A 22,734-nucleotide genomic window follows, 5' to 3' on the forward strand; every position below is an offset into this window, starting at 1 on the left:
GAACTTTAAATTTTTCCATACTCATTTTGGGAGAAGCAGTTACAGTTTCACCAAAATAATTTCCTCCTCAAAGCTGAATGATGTAGACAAAAGTTAAAAGTGTATTTCTGATGACTGTTGAAAGAAAATGACTCTTTGGTGGGCTGAATTTCTACCTACTGTCACACTCCCACTGATGTACTCACTCTCCTTTTATACCACCACCGTGAATACAGCATGCTCCTAAGCCCTGAAAATCCAATCATTTTCAGGGAAAGAAGTTAAAATTTGATGGGCAATTTACAGAAAGCAGGAGGTCCAAAAATTTCGGCATTTCCTCACGTGGAAAAGCTGAATACCTCTGTTACGCTAGCATCATTAGCTAATAATACACAGTTAAATTTCTTGTAAATTGTCTGACAAACGTCTGATACTGTTACCAGCTCTTTCTTACATACTGCCTTTCATATTTTTGCAAAAAAAAATCACAGTGCTTTAGAGAAAAAGCTGTAATCTCTTTTACTTAGATCTGCCTCCAAACATATCTGGCCAAAAAGCTGCAACCTCACCCACCAAATTTCTACTGTGTCTTCCCAAATTACCTTGTTAAGAAAAGCAACCTCTTTTAGAAAAGTGTTTCCTCACATAAAACCAAACAGAATGCAGATTAGCAGCACTTGTTCATGTTCACAAAATAAAAAAAAAAAAAAATCAGACAATTTCTCAACTCTCTGAAGCTAAGTTCAGGTAACCTATTTTAAAATAGTATGCAATTTCAGTGCGTACCTTTTGCTTATTGTAATGCTTATACATTCTTATACAATGTTCAATGATGAACAAAACATAAATGCCTCCAAGTGCCACAAGGCCTTTCAGCACTGGATCATTTTCTTCTAGAAAGCCTTCAGTGTGTACTCCATGTCCGTGGGCATGTCGATGAGAATGTCGGTGTTCATGAACATGACCTTGGCCATGGTGGTGACTGTGGTTGTGGCCTCCATGTGACTATTAGGATAGAAAATAACAACACAGCATGACCTGGTGCAATCAGGAGACTGAAATGGCTCTGAGCTCAGGTGACAAAATATGTAACCTTGCCAGAAAAGTAGCATTACAAGATTTTAAAAGCTGGACTGTGAGTTGTTGAGGGTTTTTTTTTGTTTGTTTGTTTTTTTTTTTAATTAATACAGACACATTTTACCATAGAAATTTTTCATTAGACTATTCATTACTCTAATCAATTAAAAAAATATTCCTCTGGGAAATTTTTATGGGGAGAGGGGGAGATAATCTAGCTTCAGCTTTTTGCTGTCACAATGCTAATGAGACACTCAGAAATGTCATAAGGAATTACCATTTCTACACTCCCATTAGCAACTGAACTTCATAATTTTTTTTAACTATTACAGTCAATTAGAGCTTTAATTCTGACCTGAAATACAAATTTTAAAAAAGATAAAAAATTTGTATTAAAATTTACACAAAGAAAACATGTAAACATTAGTATTTCTGCTAAGAGAATTTTAGAAAACATTTCCCTTTCTAAGAATTACAGTATACCATCACAAATCTTACCTTCCCAGGAACTCGGACAATTTTTGAATCACTAAGTCAGAGGTGACTTTGTTCCCAAATACTAGTAACCAAGAAGGTTAATCCCCTGAAATACTTTTAGGTGGTACTGATACAGAAACATCAGTAGATAAGAAACAGTGATACTGCTAAATTTAAAATACTTTTCTGGGTCTCATTTGGTGTTTTACAATACTGTGACACAACTACCTTTTTTCTTTTCTTTTCCTTTTTTTTTTTTTTTTTTTTTTTTTAATTTTTAAAAGTTTTTTTAAAGAAACACACATTTCCTTTCCTTCTGTTAACAGTCTCAAACACTGTTTCAGGACATCCCTCACATAGTCAAACCAATCCACATGCGCATCAGTGAACATTTATTTGTTGATACTCATCAAACAATTATTTGAAAATTCTAGATGCAGTTCCAATTAAGAATAAAAGGTAAAGAAACAATGCTTACATGTGGCAACAGATGGAGTAGTGCATCTCCACTCATTGTTCCTACAGCCAGAGCTACCAAGAAAGTTAGAAGAAATTTGAAGCACCATTGGTTAATGATGGGAATCAAGATCACACCTAGCAAGGAAAGCAGGCTAATGACGGTGATAGAGATGATACCGCAAAACCAGGCTGTGGGAAGAAATGAATACAGAAAGGTTATCAGAACAATAATTGTAACATTTTCAGGACTGATTAATGAATTTCGACTAGCTCTTAAGAAGGTGACTTTCCTTTAACCTAAGTTGTGTGATTGTTCATTCAAAAGCTGCTGAAAAATATGAAGGCAGTACTGAAGTCCACAGCAAAAAATACACAGGCTTATTCACAGTACAGTACAATATAGTTAGTGAAAGACATCAGAAGACAATCAGCTAAAAAGAGCCCAGCAATTCTTCCCGATTGTTAAGTTCCAGGCTTAGCTCTGTAGCCCTTAATGAAACACAAAAAGCAAAAGATTTCATGTTAGAACAAACACATTTCTGCCACTTAACTTACTAGGTCTCTATGAGCACTAACTCATATTGAACATTGGTTTTAACACGATTGTGATGCAAAATTTAACTAGAGTCAGTATTCTCCTTTGTTAGGAGTAACGTGTTCAGTTAGGCACCATTCTTTTCACCTGGTGCTTTGAAACATACATTTTTATTACTGAAAAACAAGTAAGACTCAAGCTTTGACAGAGGAATTTTAAAATCAAATGCTATAAGAGCTTGAAGAGCTGAAAGCAACATGCTTCCAGCAAAAAGCAATATGTATTTTTTCTGAGAACCTCTATTGTCATTAGAAGAAAAAGTGACAATGGGATATGGTACACTCAACGTAATCCTGTTAATTAGGGAAGATGTGCAAATTTCTATAAGGCATGGAAAAGGAAGAATTACACAAGAAACAGACCCTATAAGCAAAGAAACATGGCTCTTGCAGTCAGCATCTCACCCTTATAAAATGTCTTTTCTTTCTATTTTTTCAAGTAATCAATAAGGCTAAGAATTAAAAACTGTTGGTTTTTTTTCCCCTCTCTCTGCTTCTCTGTCACTTGTCTTGTTCCTTCTCATCACAGAAACATCAAAGAACAGTCAGTTAAAACTGTTTAATTCCAACAATATAGTTCAAAATCTTCACAGTCCCAAAGACAGAAATAGTTGATGCTCCTGTTTTACAAACATTAATTGTTTGGGCTGAGATCTTTCACAAACATGATTTCCTCAATCTGAACTTTATTTATTTATTTTAAGTTTCAGCCTACATGCTTCAGGTTTTTCCAGATTTTTTTTCTAGCTTCATTCTTAATCAAAAATGTCTACACAGTTTGCCAACTTCAATGAAAGTTAACAACTCCTGACTTAAAATCATTAGCATCTCCATACTTCAGTGAGTGATCTGACCTTCCTTACACCTATGAAGGTTCACTCATTTTTGATCAAGTGGGGGAAAACATCCTGGGAACTGGGGAGGATGGAGGGGAAAGGAGAAGAGAGAAGCAATGAATATATTTTATCTTTTGACCAAAATACTGCCTCTACACAGCCCTGTTTCATCCCCAGAGCACTTCAATCACGTACTCTGGATTAACAGGCTCTGCTGAAAGAAGCAGCGTATGTGGACTTGTAATTCAATACTGACTTACGCATACATGCACAAGTAGCCCAAATAAAAACTACACAGCCATTTGGCAGGACATTGGATCTCAACATCATAATGTCCAGACTGAAGTGCCAGGTCAGATGACCAACAGCCTTACATGGAGAAAAATGGAAAAGAGATTATGCAAACTGGATTAAGTTTCATATATCATAGCAGAGATTTGGCAAATGCATCTCTGAAGGGCTTACATACTCTTATGAATGATACAGTATTTAAACATGGCACCATGATTAAGATGAGGCACACGGGAATTAGAATACAGAATCTGTGCATCTCTCAGATCTTGGTGGTCAGCTTCTGTCTCTGCTTAAGCTCTTAAAAAAATGGTATGGAACCAAAATTATCAGCAAAAGGTTGCTGTCAAGTCAAAGATAGAAAATATATTACATACAAAAGCTGAGCATGGTCCCACAGTTACATATAAGTACAAACACTCCTCAAATAAAAAGAACTAGTAAGGAAGACTTACGACTAAATCCCTTTTATTGAAGGATTTCATTCAACTGAAGTGTTCAAAACACTAAAATATTATGGAAGTGGAACTAATATGCAATATTAAGAACACTGCAAGAGCTCTTATGTTATAAAAGATCTTGGTGTATAACCCTCCTGGGAATACTGTATAAAGCTTGGTCAATGAAGTGAAGTTATTATGCACTGGCTTATAAAATATTTCTGTGGAAAAAAAAAACAAGAGGGGAGGTGACCAAGCAATTTCTCCACTAAGGGACCTCTGTTCAAACAGCAGGTAGCAAACAAAAGACAGCTTCTCGCACCGGATTTGGATAGCTATCTGTAAATTAAAGCAGACTAGAAGGACAGTACAGTAGACTCCTCGGAAGGCTGAGAACAGTTAGCTATCTGCAGGCTTTAACATGAAAGCAAGCTAACAGAAAACTCCACTGAAGCAAAGCCTTCCTGAGCTCAGGGAATGGTAAGCTCCAGGGAAGACTGGCATCTGCACAGGCAGATTTACAAGATTTATGGGATCTGAAATACTTTTAATCAAAAGCTCTAACTGATCTCTATCTTAAAAAAAAAAATTTGCTTGCTGCTTACTTGTATCAATTGTATTAGCTGGATTAATAGTAGGTTGTACCTTTCCTTTTAACTTCAGTTGTTTAGGAGCCCTCTGTGATAACAATACCACCTCTTCCAACAGGTACACTGTGAAAGCTCACTTGCACGTACAAGCCCTTGAAAATCCTCTATTAGAAGATGTGACAAAACTATTTGTAAATTACAGGAAAAAAATTCAACATGGCTTCGTGAGTTTTTGGTCGCCAGTTAATTAAATTACTTTGCTTTAGAAAACTGCACTATCAGAACTAATGGAAACCTTACAGGTTAGTATCAATGAACAGAAGCAGCACTGGTCTCTAAGTTTTTTGGAAAGCTTTAATGAAAACTAAAGAAAACCACATAAATTTTAAAAAGTCGGCATGCTCCCATCTTTGGCAAATATTTCTATCATTACTTGGGTGAGCACACATTTTCATTTTAGTAGGATCCTACAACCTGTAGGTTGTTACTCTATGACTAACATTTGTCCTACGCCTCCCACAGTCCCCATATACCAGTTAAGATTTGTTATTTTGTGATTCACTTCCGTACTTAAGAAGGGATTATTACATCAACTGAAGTCTCACTGTAGTTAATACAACAGTATATAGGAAATTGTTATGAAGAATGATCTATCATTATCTAATCAAGTTGACCTGTTTTAGCAGTTACTTTTTCAGAGCCATATCAATAAGTTAAAAACCAAGTTTTTACAATTAACTGGCAAATGTGTTATTTATACTCAAGATATCAGATGCTACAAAACATGTTAAATGCTCACAATAAGGTTCACTAATTTTGCAAATTAAGTATCTTAAAATGTTAAAGGTCTTCAAGCCGAGTTATTCATCAACTCCCTTACTCATTACAGGAAAAGAAAATGCATTCTTTTAAAAAGAAGCACTCATCTGTAGAAACTTTCTAATTAAACTGGCTTAAACCATGTGCAACATGACAGTTTTGTACACGGTTTCAACATTTTAATTGGCAGAAAATGCTTAGAGCTACTCTACAAATCCTCTTGGTAATAAGGCAGGGGTCAACTCTCATTGCAATGAGACTACCCCACAAAACACACAGTGTATTTGGTTTACAGCAGTCTTCGAACAGTTAAAAAGAGACTAGCTGTGTCATTATAGGAGATTTATGTATAACAAGTTGATTATTTTAATGACTCCAGCATTGTTAAGAAAGATTACCAGCAATGCATTATTTCCAACAGTTATTAACATCTATGAGAACGTCGTTACTTCAAGCTTTATTTGTAACAATGCTAATAAGCACCTATGTACTAGGCCATATCCACAATTACCAATGTTTTTATTTTCAAAACATGGACATTGTACCCAAGATTTTGTATATTCTTAACATTTCACCATAGCTAAACATCTGTCAACAGCTGTATTATAATTTATGAAAGATAGCATAGTAAACATATTTTAAATGTATGTATGCTCAGTTACAGAATCACAATGGATGCCGCCCTTAAAAGTAACTGCTTTAACAACACTGAAAATATTTTAAACTTAGAATCTGGTAAGAAGAAGAACAACAACAACAAAAGTATACAATTTTTACTCAAGGCACACACAAAAAAAATCAAAACTGCCAACAGAGGATTTTGATTGAATAGTTCTCATATGCTTAAGAGAGGAGTAGCATAGAATAATTAACACTGGATGTCAGAAAAGGGAACTGTTGTCAGAAATGGCAATTTAAATGCTCTTGTGTCTTGTTTAAGTCTTTATGTTTCTTAATTTCACCAAAAAAAAAATCTGTATGTCAATTCTACAAATTTGCATCACTGCTAGAATATAAAAACAGTAACATCTGAAATCGTATTTTCCAGGGAATGAACTGTGATGAAGGTGCTGTTCTCTGTTCCTGAATGATATAAGTCCAGGTCAAATTAATTAAGAAAATTTCTGCTAAAGTAACACACAACTTTCCAACTTTGAGATAAACGTGTGGACCACCTCAATCACACAAAGAGAAAAAGGAATAACATATTTTAAATGATGGAAGTAATCCAAACTGTGCGTGGACTTGCTCATCCATCCTTTTGTCTCCAAAGATTCTAAACCTTGCCTATGTTCCCACTACAAAAGAGTCCAACATCTAAGGGTAAGTGGGAAGAATCCAGCACAAAATGCCTGGGCCATAGGCCCAATGACAGGACGTCGGCCTCAATGACAGAAGACAAAAAAAAGAAATAAAACTAAGCAAATATAAAATAAAAAGTGAAAATAATGAAAAAGGATAAAAAGGTACAAGAAAGAAAGGTATGCCTCTCTGAGCCACGGTTACTTAGGAGAAGCTATTATACCACCAACAGGATGCTAAGCCTCGTGACTTAAAGGAGCATGCTGTCTCAGCTTTCTTCTAATAAGTATGTTCAATTTCAACCATTCCTTTACTCCACAGTCAATGCTAAGTCGTATGACATTGCAAACTTTGAAGTTAGTATTTATAATGCAAAATCATTTTGAAGGCTTTAGATGTTACACACCTACCTGATGCACCTGTTTTATCTTTATTCTCAATTGACGCATTTTTACTTTTCATAAAATCTTCAAGCTCATCATAATGCACAATACAAAGCCTTCTCTCAATCTGGTATAGCAAAGCAGGACACAGGTATATAAACAATTCAGGAGATATTGCAGAGCTGGTTTCCAGACCATAGTACCGTAGCAGCTGGGTAACACTTAAGCACTGCAAGCAAATAGTACAAACAAATTAAACATGAAAGCAATTATTTTGTTAAAAACTACAGTTACGGAAAATTTTGCATACGATTTGGGAGCACAAGCAGAAATTAGAAACTCTTGTCCACAACATTCCACCAGTGCTAAAATATGTCTTAGCTGATCTAAGTGGTTTATGAGGGGAAAGAAACAATAATAAAATCTGCACTGCAAACTCAGTCTCCAAGCATCTACGTAATTTTTTTTTATAAATGTCAACGAAAATGAGTTTCCATATTCCCTAGCATTACACAGTACAAGCAATGAAGAAAGAGCAACAGGAAAGAAGAACATAAATCCAAAACAGGTTTTCTAACACTTCTCTTTACCTACCAACCTTTGTGTTTGGAGTTTCACTTTTTAGTTCAGTTTAAAACCTCAAACTCGGCACTCACTCCATCCTTTCCTATCCTGACTTCTAGTTTAAAACCATGATATCAAAATGTCCTGCTTCTGTAGTTCACTGTAAGGGGGAAGGGAACGTATATTTATGGTCCTGGCAGAAATAATGGATGCTGAAGGGAGAAATGGAAGAGCTTACACTGAGCACAGTGCTACAGAAGCTACATCTACATTGCTTCACAATCTCTTAGGAGAAAGAAATTAGAAACATGTTGAAAAGATGCAGGTGTTTCTTTTAGGAAAGTATCTCTGTGCAGTTTCAAAAAATGTTAATTATCTTAGATTCTTCTTTAGAAAAAAGTCTAAAGAAGGTGTGTGTGTGAAGGAAGGGAAGGGGAAAAAAACCCCTTCAGTAAGCAGGGTATGTCAGAAAGCTTTAAGGATCTCCTTTATATAGATAAATAGGCAAGAAGATAGATCTCAGAAAGTATCAGCAGTGCGTAGACAGAAATGAAACCCCATAAAGTAAACTCAGAACTGTGGCAATGACATCTAACATTTTCACTTTGCTACCTCTCTTACACAATGGTCACAAATGTGCTTCTGCGTTATTAGTAGGTACACATCTTGAATTATTATATAACAACAGCAAAAGTCAATTTACCAGTTCTCCATTCCATACTCACCTCTTCACGATCACGTTCATCTTCATTATGATCCTTATGACTACGTGTTGAAAAAATAGCATGTTTTCTTACGCTAATCTGCTTATGAGGTGCTTCTCGCTTGCTGGTATGGTGGGGTCCATCCTCATTACCTAAACTGGAATCTTGATGTCCATGACTAGTAGAACGATCACTGCTGTGTTCATGATGGTGTACATGCAAGTGAGATGCATCATGTACATGATCATGTTTATGAACACGATTGTGCCCATATTGATCACCTGGATCATGATCTGGGGCATAATCTCGTGTAGCATCTCCTGAAGTCTCACTGATCTTCTTTTGTTTCTTCTTCTGTTTACGTTGTTTTCTTTCTGGTTGATCCTGAGTTGTGTTTGTCTCTGTTGAAGGTTCATGATTCTGTTCTCCATGCTCACTATGACCAACTGAATCATTACGAGAATGATGTGTACCATTATGGTCATGATGATGTAGACGAGGGTGGTGATGATGGTGATGGCGACTCTGGTCATGAATGTGTTTGCCGTCATCCTTTACTGATGGCACTACTGCATCTCTCTCGGGGTCACATTTATGATTTCGCTTTGCAGCCATACCAATCGTAGTTTGGTTTTCTGAATCTGAGTGGCTATGAGGATGGTTATGAGAGTGAGAATGCTTTCCTTCCTGTACTTCTAAAGCATATAAGTGAGAAACATGATCATGGCCAATATCATCATGATTTATCATGACTACTTTTACCTCTCCTAAACCAAGGCTTATTAACAGTTTTTCCAGGCCAAAAGAAGATAATCTTCCATTTTCACCATAACGATCAAAAATCTTTTCAATATAGTATTTTTGTTCATTTTCAGCCTCCAACGTTGAAAATTTACTCGGCACAGATTCTGTTCCTCCATTCTGGAAGTAGGATGCATTTGAGATCTGATAGTCATTATGATAGTGTACATGTTCCTCTTTAGGACGATGGTCATGTCCATCTTCATGGCAATGATTGCACTGATGAAACACAAATGTCAGCAAACAAATGATGCAAAATCTTGTGTGCATGCGTACCTTCATCTCTGTTTCCTACAAGAAACACAAGGGAAAGAACTTAGGTGTAAAAGCAATCTCAACATTTGTATTACATGAGTATCAGTCTGGTAATTATTTGTACCAATTGAATGACTCACAAATCTTTTTAGATACTGGCATTAACAGAATAACAATCACAGCATTTTACTGCAGAAATGGTATTAATGTACTTTTCTTATCCAACAGTAAGCTAGGCTCTGTGTATTTTAGAGATGCAATCTTACATACCATACTTAGAGGAAGCAGTTACAAGAAAAAGATCGCATTTACAGGCAGTCATAAAAGAACATTTTTGTGTGTATCTTCAGAAGCATCTATGCTTATGACAACCTATAATACTGAAAATCTTGTTAAAACACAACTTACAAGAGAATAAAAATTATTTAAAAACAATAATATTGTATTTTCTTATTTATGGGGATGACAGGCAGATAATACAGTTGAAAACCCACACATCATCTGTTCCCTTATGTGCTGCTAAAGTCTTAACACACACGCTGCACAATTCCCTATTTTGACTGATAATTACTGATTTAAAAATAAGTTGTAACTAACCAACTTCAATGTATTGCTTAAATGTTCCTATTTTAGTACTTTTCACTTATGTGAGTTTAATGATTTCAAAGATCTACATGGACTTGAATTTAAAAGTAAGGTCATATGGAAAACGTCCATTTATGCAACTGTTAATATGTTGACATACTCTAGCTAAAGTAGTACTGATTTTCAGAAATTGTATCATCTAGACAAATGTGGTTTTCAATTTAGTATTAAATGTAAGAAACTTACTATTCAACATCAGGTAATGAAGAAGACACTGCAGAAGTCAATCTTGTGTTCAGAGTTGAAAACAATTCACTATTTTACAAAATATGACAGCTTTATTTTGTTTACATCTGCTAGCAAAAAAATATATATACAAAACTCAAATAATTATTATAAAAGAAGCTTTTATGAAAAAGAAGCCCAAGTTCATGTAAAAATGTTCTCAAACTAGAAAGCTAAAGATAAGCCAAGAACTGTACTTTATGACTTCGATTTTCTAGAGACTTATTTTGGATAGAGAACAACCTCTAAAATACATGTTTGGTTTTTTTTTTTAATGATTTAAACAATGCTAGGGTTTTCTAGTAACACTTAATTTGTTCTGTTTAGTATCAAACAAATAAAATGTGAAACATTTACAACAGTCCTGCTAGATGCATGTATTAGATAAACCAAAGCCGCCTATCAGCAAAGGATCAGACAACAAAAAGAAAGCAGCACAGGGCTTCCCAATGAATCTGAACAGCTGAATTACTACTTTGAACAGTTTAACAGAATGGCTAGCATAGACAAAGGAAACAAGTACAGAAGTAAGGCTTTTACACATAACCAGTTAAATTTAAAATATGACTGAGAAGGAAATGAGAGCTGAGAGAAAGGACAAAGGCAGAGCTCCATCCACCCTGCTTTCTGTATATTCAGATGCTACTAAAACACTGCAGCAAATGCAAAGATGTTAAGTAACACTAAAAGAGGTGAAGTATGCTTTCATCTCTTCTTACCCTGAAAGCAGTTTTAGTTGCTTAGACTGATGACCAACCCCCCACTCACAAAGATGCAAGTGACCTGGTCAATGCATCCTAAAACACTACTGACGTTCAGACAAGAGATGGTAAATTCAGTTGTCCTTCTCAAGCCCACCCCAGCTGATAACTAAAACATGCTTTGTGAAATCATTCAGGAAAGTGCTGTGCAGTAAACCACAAACATTTAAAGTCCATGTTAATTTCCTAAAATACTAGCTTGATGTTTTGCACTTAAGCACTTGCAACCACATTATTGCACCAAAAGAAAAAAAAAAAAACTCTTGGAAGCTCCTATAGTTGACAGGCAAAAGGAATCAGAGATGAAAAAAGGAAAGGGCTACCTTTTAATGCCTGTATATAGCAAATAAATGAGTTAACACAGAACACTGGGGGAAAAAGTTTTTCCTGTTAATCTCGACAAATACAAAAGATGAAAATTCAGTTTTCACTGGAGCGTCAAACGCTTGCAAGATTAAAAAAAAAAAAAAAGCAGAACTTACATTTGTAACTGGATCAATATTGCAAAAGAAAGATCAGAATAATATCCATCAAATGAAGGCATCTGCATCAAAATTGATTCCAGGAACATCAGATAGGTCAATGGGTCACCATTGTATGCTACTGTTTTATTTTTATAAACAACTGTTCCATTGTCAGTCTGGAATGACCGCAGTTCATCTCTAATTCAATCACCTACATTCCAGTTACTGATTTAAGGGCTATGACAAACTTTTCAAATACTTCAGCATGATGAGTTCATCCTCAAATACTGAGATATTATTTTCATATAGTCTTTTTCACTCACAGACTCTAAGGTGTCCTTAATGTTCTTACAAATACATTACTGGGATTAGTACAGAAACATTAAAAGCATCTCAAAGCACCTTCCAGAAGCTTTTCTCATTATCCTTTGAGGAAACAGGTAAGTACAGAGTTGTTACTGGTGGAGTAGAAAGAAACAGGTTGCAAATCTTTATCCAAGTCACTGGACCGAGTCAGCTCTCAGAGTGTGTGACTGTCTGGAAACTCCTTCCGTACCCTTTAAACAAAGGACATACGCTCTCTCTCACACGGGCCAGAACCTGGGCTCTGTGACTTACATCATCCCAGGAAGAAGAAACATTCTGGCAGTAAGTAAAGGTACTGGATCGGGAATACAGCTGGGGACAGATCAACAGAGCTCCACATTTCTATAGAAATATGCTGATTTTCATCAACTGAGGATTCACAATGTTGAGTGTTACTTGATGCGAAAAGCAGGTTCAGGATCTGGAATGAGCAGTTAAGGTGCGTGCAAGACAAACGAAAGCCCTGGGAGGAAGACAAACTTACATATGCTTGCACAGCAGACAGCAGCAGCAGGTAAGTATGTGGAGTATACTGTAATGCTCTAGCAGATTGTTCAGTATCTTTTTAATTCAAGTTTCTCAGTACTGAAAACAGCATCTCAAGTTTAAGTAAAATTCAGTTACTCAAAGGATACTACTGTTGTAGGCAAGACCTTTTCTACCCCTTTGCCACATAACGGTAACACGACCAAAATGAGCAAAGTCAAATCATTCTCATTTAAACAAGCACGATCCAGACTAAAATACCTCTACCAGGAAATTCATGACTAAAGCATGATCATAATCCTTTTCACAATCTCATGATCTTTTTCATGTGACCGTCTCATACAATACTACCAATACATTACTTTGAAATTTCAGTCATGCATCCCTAATTGTGGCGTTACAGCTTTGAATGGTACCTTTTCTCTGTGCCCTAATGGTTAAAATAATTTGTAACCTATGATCGTAATTCATTGCTGAAACACAAGAGCTGAGCATTATTAGACCAATTTCAAAATTTTTAATTAAAATAGTTATAACCCTAGCATAGTATTTTTAACATTCTATTACATAATCTTCTGTATCTTCCATTGTAATTCTTGTTACAGAAGAAAGATGCTTACAAAGCAAACATAGCCATCATAAAAAGTCTCAAACAGAGCAATTATTAAGTTGATTATTTATTTGTTTCTTTTTAAACAAACTTCATTATTATCTAGGCAATTATAAATAGCTGTCATCTTTAACTGGTGAGGCAGTAGTCATTTGTGTCAAATACTGGGAAGCTGAAGTCCAAATTCTGTACATTTCAGTGGCACAGAACTGTATACAGCTGGTCTCAATATATGAACATTAAGACTCTTGAATCCCATCACAAGAATATGGAAAGGCAGCATGAGGACAAGGCTACACCAAAGTTGAAAAAATTCTGCCTATCACTGCTGTCAGCCTTTGCCTTATTTTATTTACTCATTTGATTCCCCGCTGCCTCTCCTCCTTCCCTCCACAGCTCAGTGATGGCTGGGCACCCAAAAGGGTGAGACATGAGGGAAGACATCTCCTAGCTATATGTTGGGCAAGAAACTACAACACCCATAGGCCAGAGCTGGAAATGACAGCATCTCCCACCTTTCACTGAACTGCGAACAAGTACAAGACAAGTCTTTCAGGATGCGCTCAGGCAGTGGGACAACCCTACCCTAAGTTGAGCTGCAAAGTTAGAACAAATGTGTAAATTTACAGTAGGTGAGATAAATAGTTCTGCCACACCAACTGACATTTCAGAAAATGCACACAGTGTTGCCAAATGCATCCCCTCCCCTCCTCATTCAATGCAAGCAAATAAGCAAATCAGTTGTACTAAATGCAGTGCTGACTGCACATCCATATGCAAGGTTTTTAAATCAGAGGCTTGAGGTCAAAGTACTTCAGCAGTACATCAGCAAGGAGTTATCTTTTCTGTATAGAAAACTCAAATTACCTCTCTGCTAAACCACTGTCTGCCTATGGTGTTTCATCTATTAAACTATAAGCACCTCTGACAAAATTTGGGGTTTCCCCTGGACTCCTGAAATATCTCCACAGTGCCTACTATTTCAACTGTTCTTCTTTTATAGTGCTTTATTTTTGAAAAGACTTCATTCAAAGCCTGGAATACAAACATTATTTTGGGGGACATTTTTTATTTATCACCAACTACTTCACTGAAACCAGGAAACTAGTTTGATAGTTAGGCTTTACATAAAGCAACAAACTTTGATTCAAATAATGTAATACAAAATTCAAACTCAACTGAAGGTCAAATCTATCATTTTAGTGTTTGCAACCCACATGCTACAGCATTTTTTGTTATGTACAATGCTGACTAGAATATCTTAGAGTGACCAACTTTCTTCCTCCCAGTCGTCTTCTGTCAGTTCCCAAGCAATCTAATAACCTGAAACATTTGTAACAGAAATGCACTGGATTTCCCCCTTCCCATGCTCCTTCCCAAGTTTTTTGTTTCTCTCCCTTTTTGTCCAGATTTCTTTCCTTGCTTTCTCTGAAGAATGTTCTGTCCTTTTTTTTTTTCCTATCTGCAGAAGAGACCTTCAAAAAGTATCTTGGACTCCTCTAAGTAGTTAATCAGCTTGAATGCCACAATGACTAAAGTGCCATAGCAACAGTTCACTGACAAGCAGAAGTTTCACACCAAACAAAAATACCAAACACATGCTTCAGCTGAGAGAGAACTGAGAGAGACAAAAGATGTTAAAAATAAAGACAAAGCAATACTCTTACCAAACTAAGATATTCTCTCTGTTCAGCACTGCAAAACTAAGAACTTAGGTTATTCATTCTATTAAGAACTGCTCAGAGTAATGGCTCTATGAGAAACTGCAGGTTTTTTTTTTTTTAATAGATAAATATTTCTTGAAATAAAGCTACTAACTACATAAAGACAGTCTTTCTTAAAATTCCTGAAGATTAAAATTCTTTCTTATATTGCAGGTATTTACTCCAATGTACATGCAGGAGAGATGCCTGCAGCTCCCCACCACTTCGAGTACAACTGTGCAATACTTCATACTCATATTCATTCAAAAAAGGGCTGGAATCTGAAAATCCAAATGCACCTACTCTTTATTTCCTAAATTTCAAGCTTTTAACAAATATCAGACTATAAAGTCCTATTAATCTAGTGCACATTTTCAAGGTAAATGATTTTTAAAAAATTATTAATGTGAAATTAATATATTGCTGTTATGGAAAGACACTTTAAGAAAGCCATAAAAGCATTTATTCAAATAATAAACTCATTTTGTTCTATCAGTCTTAAGCTGACATTAGCTTCTGGATATACAAATAGGAAAACATGCTACAGATCTAACAAGCTACAATTAACAATTTCTAACTTTAGTTCTCACCCATCTCCTGTATTTTCTTCCCTCTTCAATTTCAGTGAAACAAGTTTGTGGATTTCAGTAAAACTTATTCATTTGAAAATCTACAGCCAAGTAGGAGGGGCACTTTGTAAGAACAGACCATTAACTAATTGATCCAAGCCATATTTGCTAAGTTAATACCAGATAAGAAATAGTATAGAAAGCATTTCTGCATAACTGAACACATGATAAAAACTTTCAAAAAATCTGAAATGCGAAGTATTTGAAATGCCAAATCCCAAGCATACTAGAAAGTGATCCTAAACTAATACAGTAGCAATCTACTAGCTCAGTTATCCAAGAAAGGGGCATTTATTTTATTTTGAATGGAAAAAACTGGACAGCCTTCTTCAAAAGGACAGTTATATTTAAGAAATTGCTGAGTACAGGATTCTTCTCAGAGCTCACTAGGCTATAAAAGCATCAAAACAGTTTGAGGTTCTGTAAGTATTAGTTCTGCTTACCAAGAATTAATTTTCAGTCTTCCATATATAAACTGTATGCAGTCCATAAAACATCTGTTAATGCACAAAACTTCTAATGGAGCTGGTTTGCTTTTGTGACAATATTATACCCTTCAATTAGGTCCTATTAAGATACCAGTGCTTGTAAGAACGAAATACTTCAGAAGATGAGCCAGTTACACTTGTATTTTAATATTTTACTTTTCGTCTGAAAGTAAGCAAATGTTTTTGTTAGAACTAAGGCTGAAGTTCAACAGATATTTTAACATGATGTTGCACTTAGTGCAGTGGTCCTGCCCGCCCTCACCACTTCATTCATTCATTCATTCCCATTCCCACCAAACCCTTTTTGTGTGCCAGCACATTTGTTTGCTGATCTGTTCACCGTGCAGCTGTACAACTAGATTCTGCTGAAAAACAGCCTATAAAAGGAAAAAAAAAAGATTACTTTTCCTATCTGGTTCACTGTGCAGCTGCACAAACACCACAGTCCAAACAAAAAAGAGCAATCCTGCTTTTCGTGGCAACAGCAGCTTATAGATTTGGTTGATCCGCAGCCTAACAGTATTTAGACTATAGCACAAATAACACAACTGGCCACCTCAAAATGTACTCAAATAACACTGAAAAAACAGCAGTGGACAAATTTCCTATTGAAAGTCATTTAAGAATAATTTCTCCACCTTCCCCTTCAACACAGAATATAATAATGTTTGCAATAAAGTGTTTAAACTAGTTGCATTGTTTTTATTCTTCCTTTACCTTAAACCACCATACCTATTTAATCCTTGCGTTCTGTTAAAATACTTGCAGTATGCTTAAAGGCATTAAAGGCATGTCTTTGATAGGCGTTTAATTTCTACACAATTAGAATAAAAAACCCTCCGTCACAGCCACAGTCCAAAAAGGAATTATACCTGTCTACTATTAAGCTGATGACCACTCCCACTTAAAAAAAAAAATAAATAAATTTAGAAAGGCTATCAAGTATAAAAGTCCATTGAAAAATGAGACTAAGGCAAGTTTCTTTTACATATGCTATGTCAAATCAGTGCCTGGCAGATTAGGATTGTTAAAGTCCATTTCTAGAATTTAGAGGTTGCAAGTTTTTTACTTGACAACATGTACCATTGATTAAAATCTGTATTTTTAAATAGGAGATTTAATTAACAAATCAAAATCACAGACTTTCATAAGGCTCTCTGTCAATATCCCATGCAAATTCTTCTCAGCAAATTCATTCTGTCAGAGTACAAACCAAGAGAACTACTACTCTTCTTAGGCAAGAACACATCCTTCTTTTCCTATGAGTGTAAAGGAAATTTAGGAGACAACAGACAACTACTGGAACCACTCACATCTTGAGTTCATGGGCTCCTGAAGCTCTTTGTTCAATAATTGTAGGAGACAAAAGTGTTTGTAAAGACATCTCAGCAGATTCAGAAATAACACTTAACCAGTCCGACCTGTGACATAAAATAGTCGTACCTATTTCAATAGGCAGATCCACCAAAACGCCCAGCTGAGCCAAAATGTGTAATTTCCATCACACTGCAAGTAAGACCTCAACAGAAGTCATGGCACTGCCTAGCTCTCATTTATTTTGGATGAGAGGCAAGACTATTGTTAAAGATCTACATGGCTACCCATTACAGGTCTTTGTGATCACCGCTCATGATGAACAGCTAACCTTTCTTAACACGGTATTAAAGCAAGGGACACAACTTTGAAGTGAATAAATCAAAGTGTAGTATTTAATACTCAATATTACTCTTCCTGCAGAAGCAGAGACAGAAAAGGGGAAAGGAAGCAGAATCCTTAGAGACTTAATCTAAAATGCAGAGATGCCCTCTTAGCCAATCAAATTAAAAATACTACTGGGCTAAAACACAAATCTCTGTATAGGTACTTCCCTGTGCCCACCACCTTGCAAGTGCAGGTACGTTCTAATAGCAACACAGACAAGCACGGAGAGATACTACAGAAAGTGAGACTGTGTTATCAGTTCTTCTAAAACTACATTACAATTAGATATATCTAACCTAGGCTACGTTGTGTGGCCTTATAATTCGATCTAGTATCAGTTCGTGGCTTTTACATTAACTGTAATTTGGTACATTCTTCTTCTAGTACCTCTCCTGAAATATGGATGCTTCCCTATAATTTTCCTTGAGAGTAACCATGTCTTCTTCTTTTCATTATAATTTTAATTATAAGGATTTTCTGGACTAACTGCTGATTTGATTCAATACTATTGTGGTCACCATCCTTCTCAGTGGGATGACTACCATATTGATGTTTCCTATGTCACTCCTTGGATTGTTGACATCTTTAATCTTCATTATTATTTTCCCTTGCTATTGGCATTTGCTTCATTTTACATTATTCTATTACTTCTCAAGGCTCTATGTAATTTCTAGAACCCATTTCTGTAATGAAAGAACTTTTTTTTTTAAATCAGGAACCTAGTACTTTGATACATCCTCTCAATTACCTGAAACCTGTCAATTTTAGTTAATAAGCAAGTAAATAAAATCGTGATGTTTTTCCAGTATTAAAATTTAAAATTGTTTCTACTCTCATACTAAGGTACAAGCAACAAAGAAAAAAAAAATTTAAAAAAATAAAGAAGAGGAGCTACTTGGTGTCTCTAACCTTTAACACAAGTAGTCAGTAACTGTACCTCGAAACAAATCCAGTATTTTGGAAGAACAAGACCATCCTGACTAATCAAGAGGCACATTCTGCAAAAGGTGGTGTAAAGTATTTATAGTTTTTTTCTTTTGATGAGCAGAAATGGTTTGGCAGCCTACCACTGAAATTACGGGTTATCAAATTTCTCCAAGACAGACATTTTATGCTCTTTGCCACCCATAGCTGAAACCAAATGAAAATTAGACTCTGCCTCTAAAATGAAGGGGTCAATAGTTGGTTTTGACCATTATTTCACAGGTTCAACTTAAAATGTCCCCCTCTCCTTCCCTCTCCTTTTGCTACTGTAATTGACAGTACATCAGCCCTTCCAGAGTCTGCTGAGCACATCATAGCCACCTTAAAAACACCTGACTGTGATCATATTAAAGCTATCAAAAGTAAATGCATTATGTGACCAGAGTTGCACATCTTTTCTACAAAATCAAGCCAATTAAAACAACTATATTTAAAAGTATGTGTTTAACTAATTCACAAACTTGTGGTGGAAGACTGCTTAAACCAGCAGGGTAACTGACAGAAATCTATCAAACTGATACACATCAGCAAAACTAAAATCTACTGGAAGAACTGGTTAAGGATCAAGTTACGGTCCATCTACACCTCCAAATGTATTTTAACATCTAAAATAGTTCAGTTTAAAATATCACTAAATATAAACAGTGTGAGAGTTTAATCCTGAGGACAAAGATTTGATTCCAGTTAATCACTACCGAAGATACCTAAACATTTGCGTGCTGTTAAAAGTCTGAGGCTTTACTTCTCTTATTTCTACATGTGTAACAGTTTCTTGAGAATCCTCTGATCCTCTTCATAGTCATTTAAGTTTTTATGGCATCTAGCGACTAGAAAAACATGCTGTTTCCTAGCAGGCCACCTCACGGCCAGGTTGAGAAGGTGAAATACAATACACAGGTTGTCTATTGTGCACTGAAGCCTTTATTTAGCATCTATATCTAGCTAATGCTATACCACAGTCCCCCGATCAACGTAGCGGGTAATCTCATGATTACCTGAATAATAAAGATTGAAATACCTTTTCAAAAGGAATCTGGCAAGGCTAACAATGCATCTTATCTTTGGCCAACATAACTCTATCCTCAAAGTAAAGCACAACAAGTAAGTAAAAATACTAAAAAATATTATCCTGGCTGATAAGCTCAGCTCACTATTTATAAATCTATTACTAAACTACATGTACTTGCTAGTATTCAGTTTTAACTTTTATAATGTAAACCTAACATGTAAAAAGTATGTTACTGGTAACAGGACTGAGGTAGAAATTTAAGGATCACTTTTTACTTATTGTTAAGAAAAGTAAATCAAAGCAAACCATAACTGCATATACAGAATAGAAAACAGCAGAGCACATGAGGTATCATTTCAGTATTTCACTGTTATTCTATCACTGCTTGGAAGTACTGCAGGACATATTTGGTAAGATATGGGTAACAATTTTTAAAAATCGTATTTGTTTCATAGTTATCATACATTCGTTTTATTACAAGAATATACTCCTCTCAGTGTTTCACTTTGAGAATATTTTGTCTATAAAATGTAATTAATCCTTCATATTTCATGTCCACATTCTGAACTTATTGTTAGCAATTAAGCTACAGTAAGAGAAAATTCCAGTAAACGAGTTTATTTGTAGAAACTCTCAGAATTTTCCCTAAAGTGACAATTTGCATTTTTAAATTTTATTACTATTTTAAGAACTCAATAGCAGCACATTGTCTTATTCCAAAACACCATTTTTATTTGTCTATAGTCCAATTATAAAAAAAAAATTAAAATATTAAATCCATACATTTTAAGGGGTTCTTGGCTTAAATTATACTGTAATAAAACTATGAGATGTTCTTACGCATCAAAGGCTAAAAAGTACCATAATAACACACTCTTTCATCAGACAAATGCAGCCACTTAGCACTGACAAAACTGCAGTTTCTGTGGGTAATATAAGACAAAGTATGGTCTTCAAAGACGAAGTATTTTTACGTTGCCTAGCATAACCTTTTACTGCAATTAATTTGAACCACAAAGTTTGACACAAAGAAAACAGAAGTGAGTAATAATAATTTGCTATAGTTGCTGCATTCTTATTAAAGCATCCCATCCTAATCCATTCCTGTATGAGTCAGCATAAAACCTTCACATTCCCCTCTCCACTACTGAACATGTACTATTAGCAAAAGCCAGCATGAGAATTTTTGGCCAAAGCCACTAAAAATGAACTTCTGCTGGGACTGTGTACCTTACTCTGCAAAATGCAGATGCATAAATTTAGACTACACACTTTACAAAACTCAGTCTCTTACCTGCAATACAAAGGCAGTAACTGTGCAAAAAAAAAAAAAGTTTTAGCATGGGAGGCAATTTAGGCTGGTTTTCTTCGATAACATGCAAACAAAATAAAAGTCTAGAATATATTACAAGTATTCAGAAATATGGGCATATTACAATTTTAAAAAGCTAAATTCTGTATATACATCCTGCTGCAACTACTGTGTGTTTACTGAATATATGATAAAAGTCTTAAGAGCAACTGGACAACTCAAGCACTTTTAATACAATACAACGCCTCTGCTAGACAAGCGCCTCGTGCAGTTCAGAACAGGAATGACGGAAAGTCTATCCTGTTTACGTATCATATCAGGCATCAAATAAACGGGAGTATTTTCTTTTTTAGCATAAAAATGTATCAATCCAAGGCTACCACATTGTTTGGACTGCAGCCAAGCAGCATATTTCTTAAGTTCCAATGTAAACTAGTGTAATTTAGAATTGTACTTTTAGGCTGAGATGCTGTCTTCTACAGACATTCAGGTCAGCAATACATAAAATGCTTCTATGTTCTGCAAACAGAACTAGCCAATAAATATGGCCTAAACGACATGGCCTGCATTTCATGGAGCGAGAGTACTTATCAAAGCAGCGGAGCCCTGACGAGAAGAGCTCTTTCTGTACAGGAACGGATTACAGAAATTGCACAGGGCCTTCAGAATGAACATCATAACCTGTTAGAACAGAGAACATTATTCCACTTGACAGTAAAGAAGCTCTTCTGGACTGCTCTGTACACGGTATGAAGGAAGCAGCGCCCGCAGTGGCACAGTAAGACTCAGTCACAGTGAGATGCATACCTGTTCACTATTCCCCATTACAGGAAACACTCAGTTGTGGTATTGTTAGTTACTTGGCAAGGTGAGTTACTCAGCTTTCACCTGGACAGATGACATATGGTTACTATCATTAACAACCTTACAACCAGTCAACCTGAGACACAGTGTTACTCGGTCGTACTTAAAATGCAAAACAAATTTAACAAAGATATATTATTTTTTAAAAAAATCCACGTCACGAATCACATTGAGTAACACATATTTGAGGAGACTACCTTGGAGAGTACATATATTTTTCCTTTGTTCTGCTTTAATACTCCAACCTAAGTATGGCTGCACGCTATCATCAGCTATCATCTTGGTTAAAAGAGGAACTATTTATACATACCCAGTCACCAGCTGTAAATCAGTTATGACTTAGGAGTTACCCTTCAGAATTCAACGTATTATTTTTGTCCATTGATAATCATCATCACACTGCAGTAATAAAAATGCACAAAGATCAGTTTATGGATGTGGTACAAGCCAGGTAATCTTGAGGTATCTATTTTTATATATAAACTGTATGACAGCACCTATCTGGAATTCATATTTTATTATAGTAGTCTTTTACTAGGAGCTGTGATGAGAAACTACTTTTAAAGCTTTTATAAACTACATGCAGAAACACTGCACAAAGTCTCTGTTGAGGAGTATAATTTTATGCAAATCCTGCCATCTTGCATAAAACTTCCCTCGTACATTCTCCACCTGAAGAACTTTTTATCTCACATATACGTTTTATCTTACAAAAAGACTAACCACAGGAATACTTTTATAGGATTTCATTTGATTAATGAGTTTCAGACATGATCAGTTATTCATTAACTTCCAGTATTATGCAGACTTCATCTCAATTCTAGATCGATTTAGCTAGCTAATATCAATGACTACAGAAGTCTTTCTCACTTAAGCACCAAATCGAATGCTTACAGAATAAATTTTCTGTACCTTT

General features: G+C 35.6%; 1 protein-coding gene across 2 annotated transcripts in view; it reads right to left on the reverse strand.

Annotated features, from left to right (window-relative positions):
* Positions 1 to 22,734, reverse strand: part of SLC39A10 (solute carrier family 39 member 10) — a 64,225-nt gene that overhangs the window by 14,999 nt on the left and 26,492 nt on the right. For both annotated transcript variants that reach the window (XM_086751334.1, XM_086751333.1), the window contains exons 2-5: positions 8,537 to 9,607; positions 7,275 to 7,476; positions 2,012 to 2,181; positions 766 to 984 (exon numbers count right to left, since the gene is read on the reverse strand). In XM_086751334.1, the coding sequence (XP_086607460.1) occupies positions 766 to 984; positions 2,012 to 2,181; positions 7,275 to 7,476; positions 8,537 to 9,598 (1,653 nt within the window). In that variant the 5' untranslated portion in view covers positions 9,599 to 9,607. The remainder of the gene's footprint in view (positions 1 to 765; positions 985 to 2,011; positions 2,182 to 7,274; positions 7,477 to 8,536; positions 9,608 to 22,734) is intronic.

Source organism: Chlamydotis macqueenii, chromosome 6, assembly GCF_036417535.1.
Source record: "Chlamydotis macqueenii isolate bChlMac1 chromosome 6, bChlMac1.mat, whole genome shotgun sequence".
Taxonomy (NCBI): Eukaryota; Metazoa; Chordata; class Aves; order Otidiformes; family Otididae; genus Chlamydotis; species Chlamydotis macqueenii.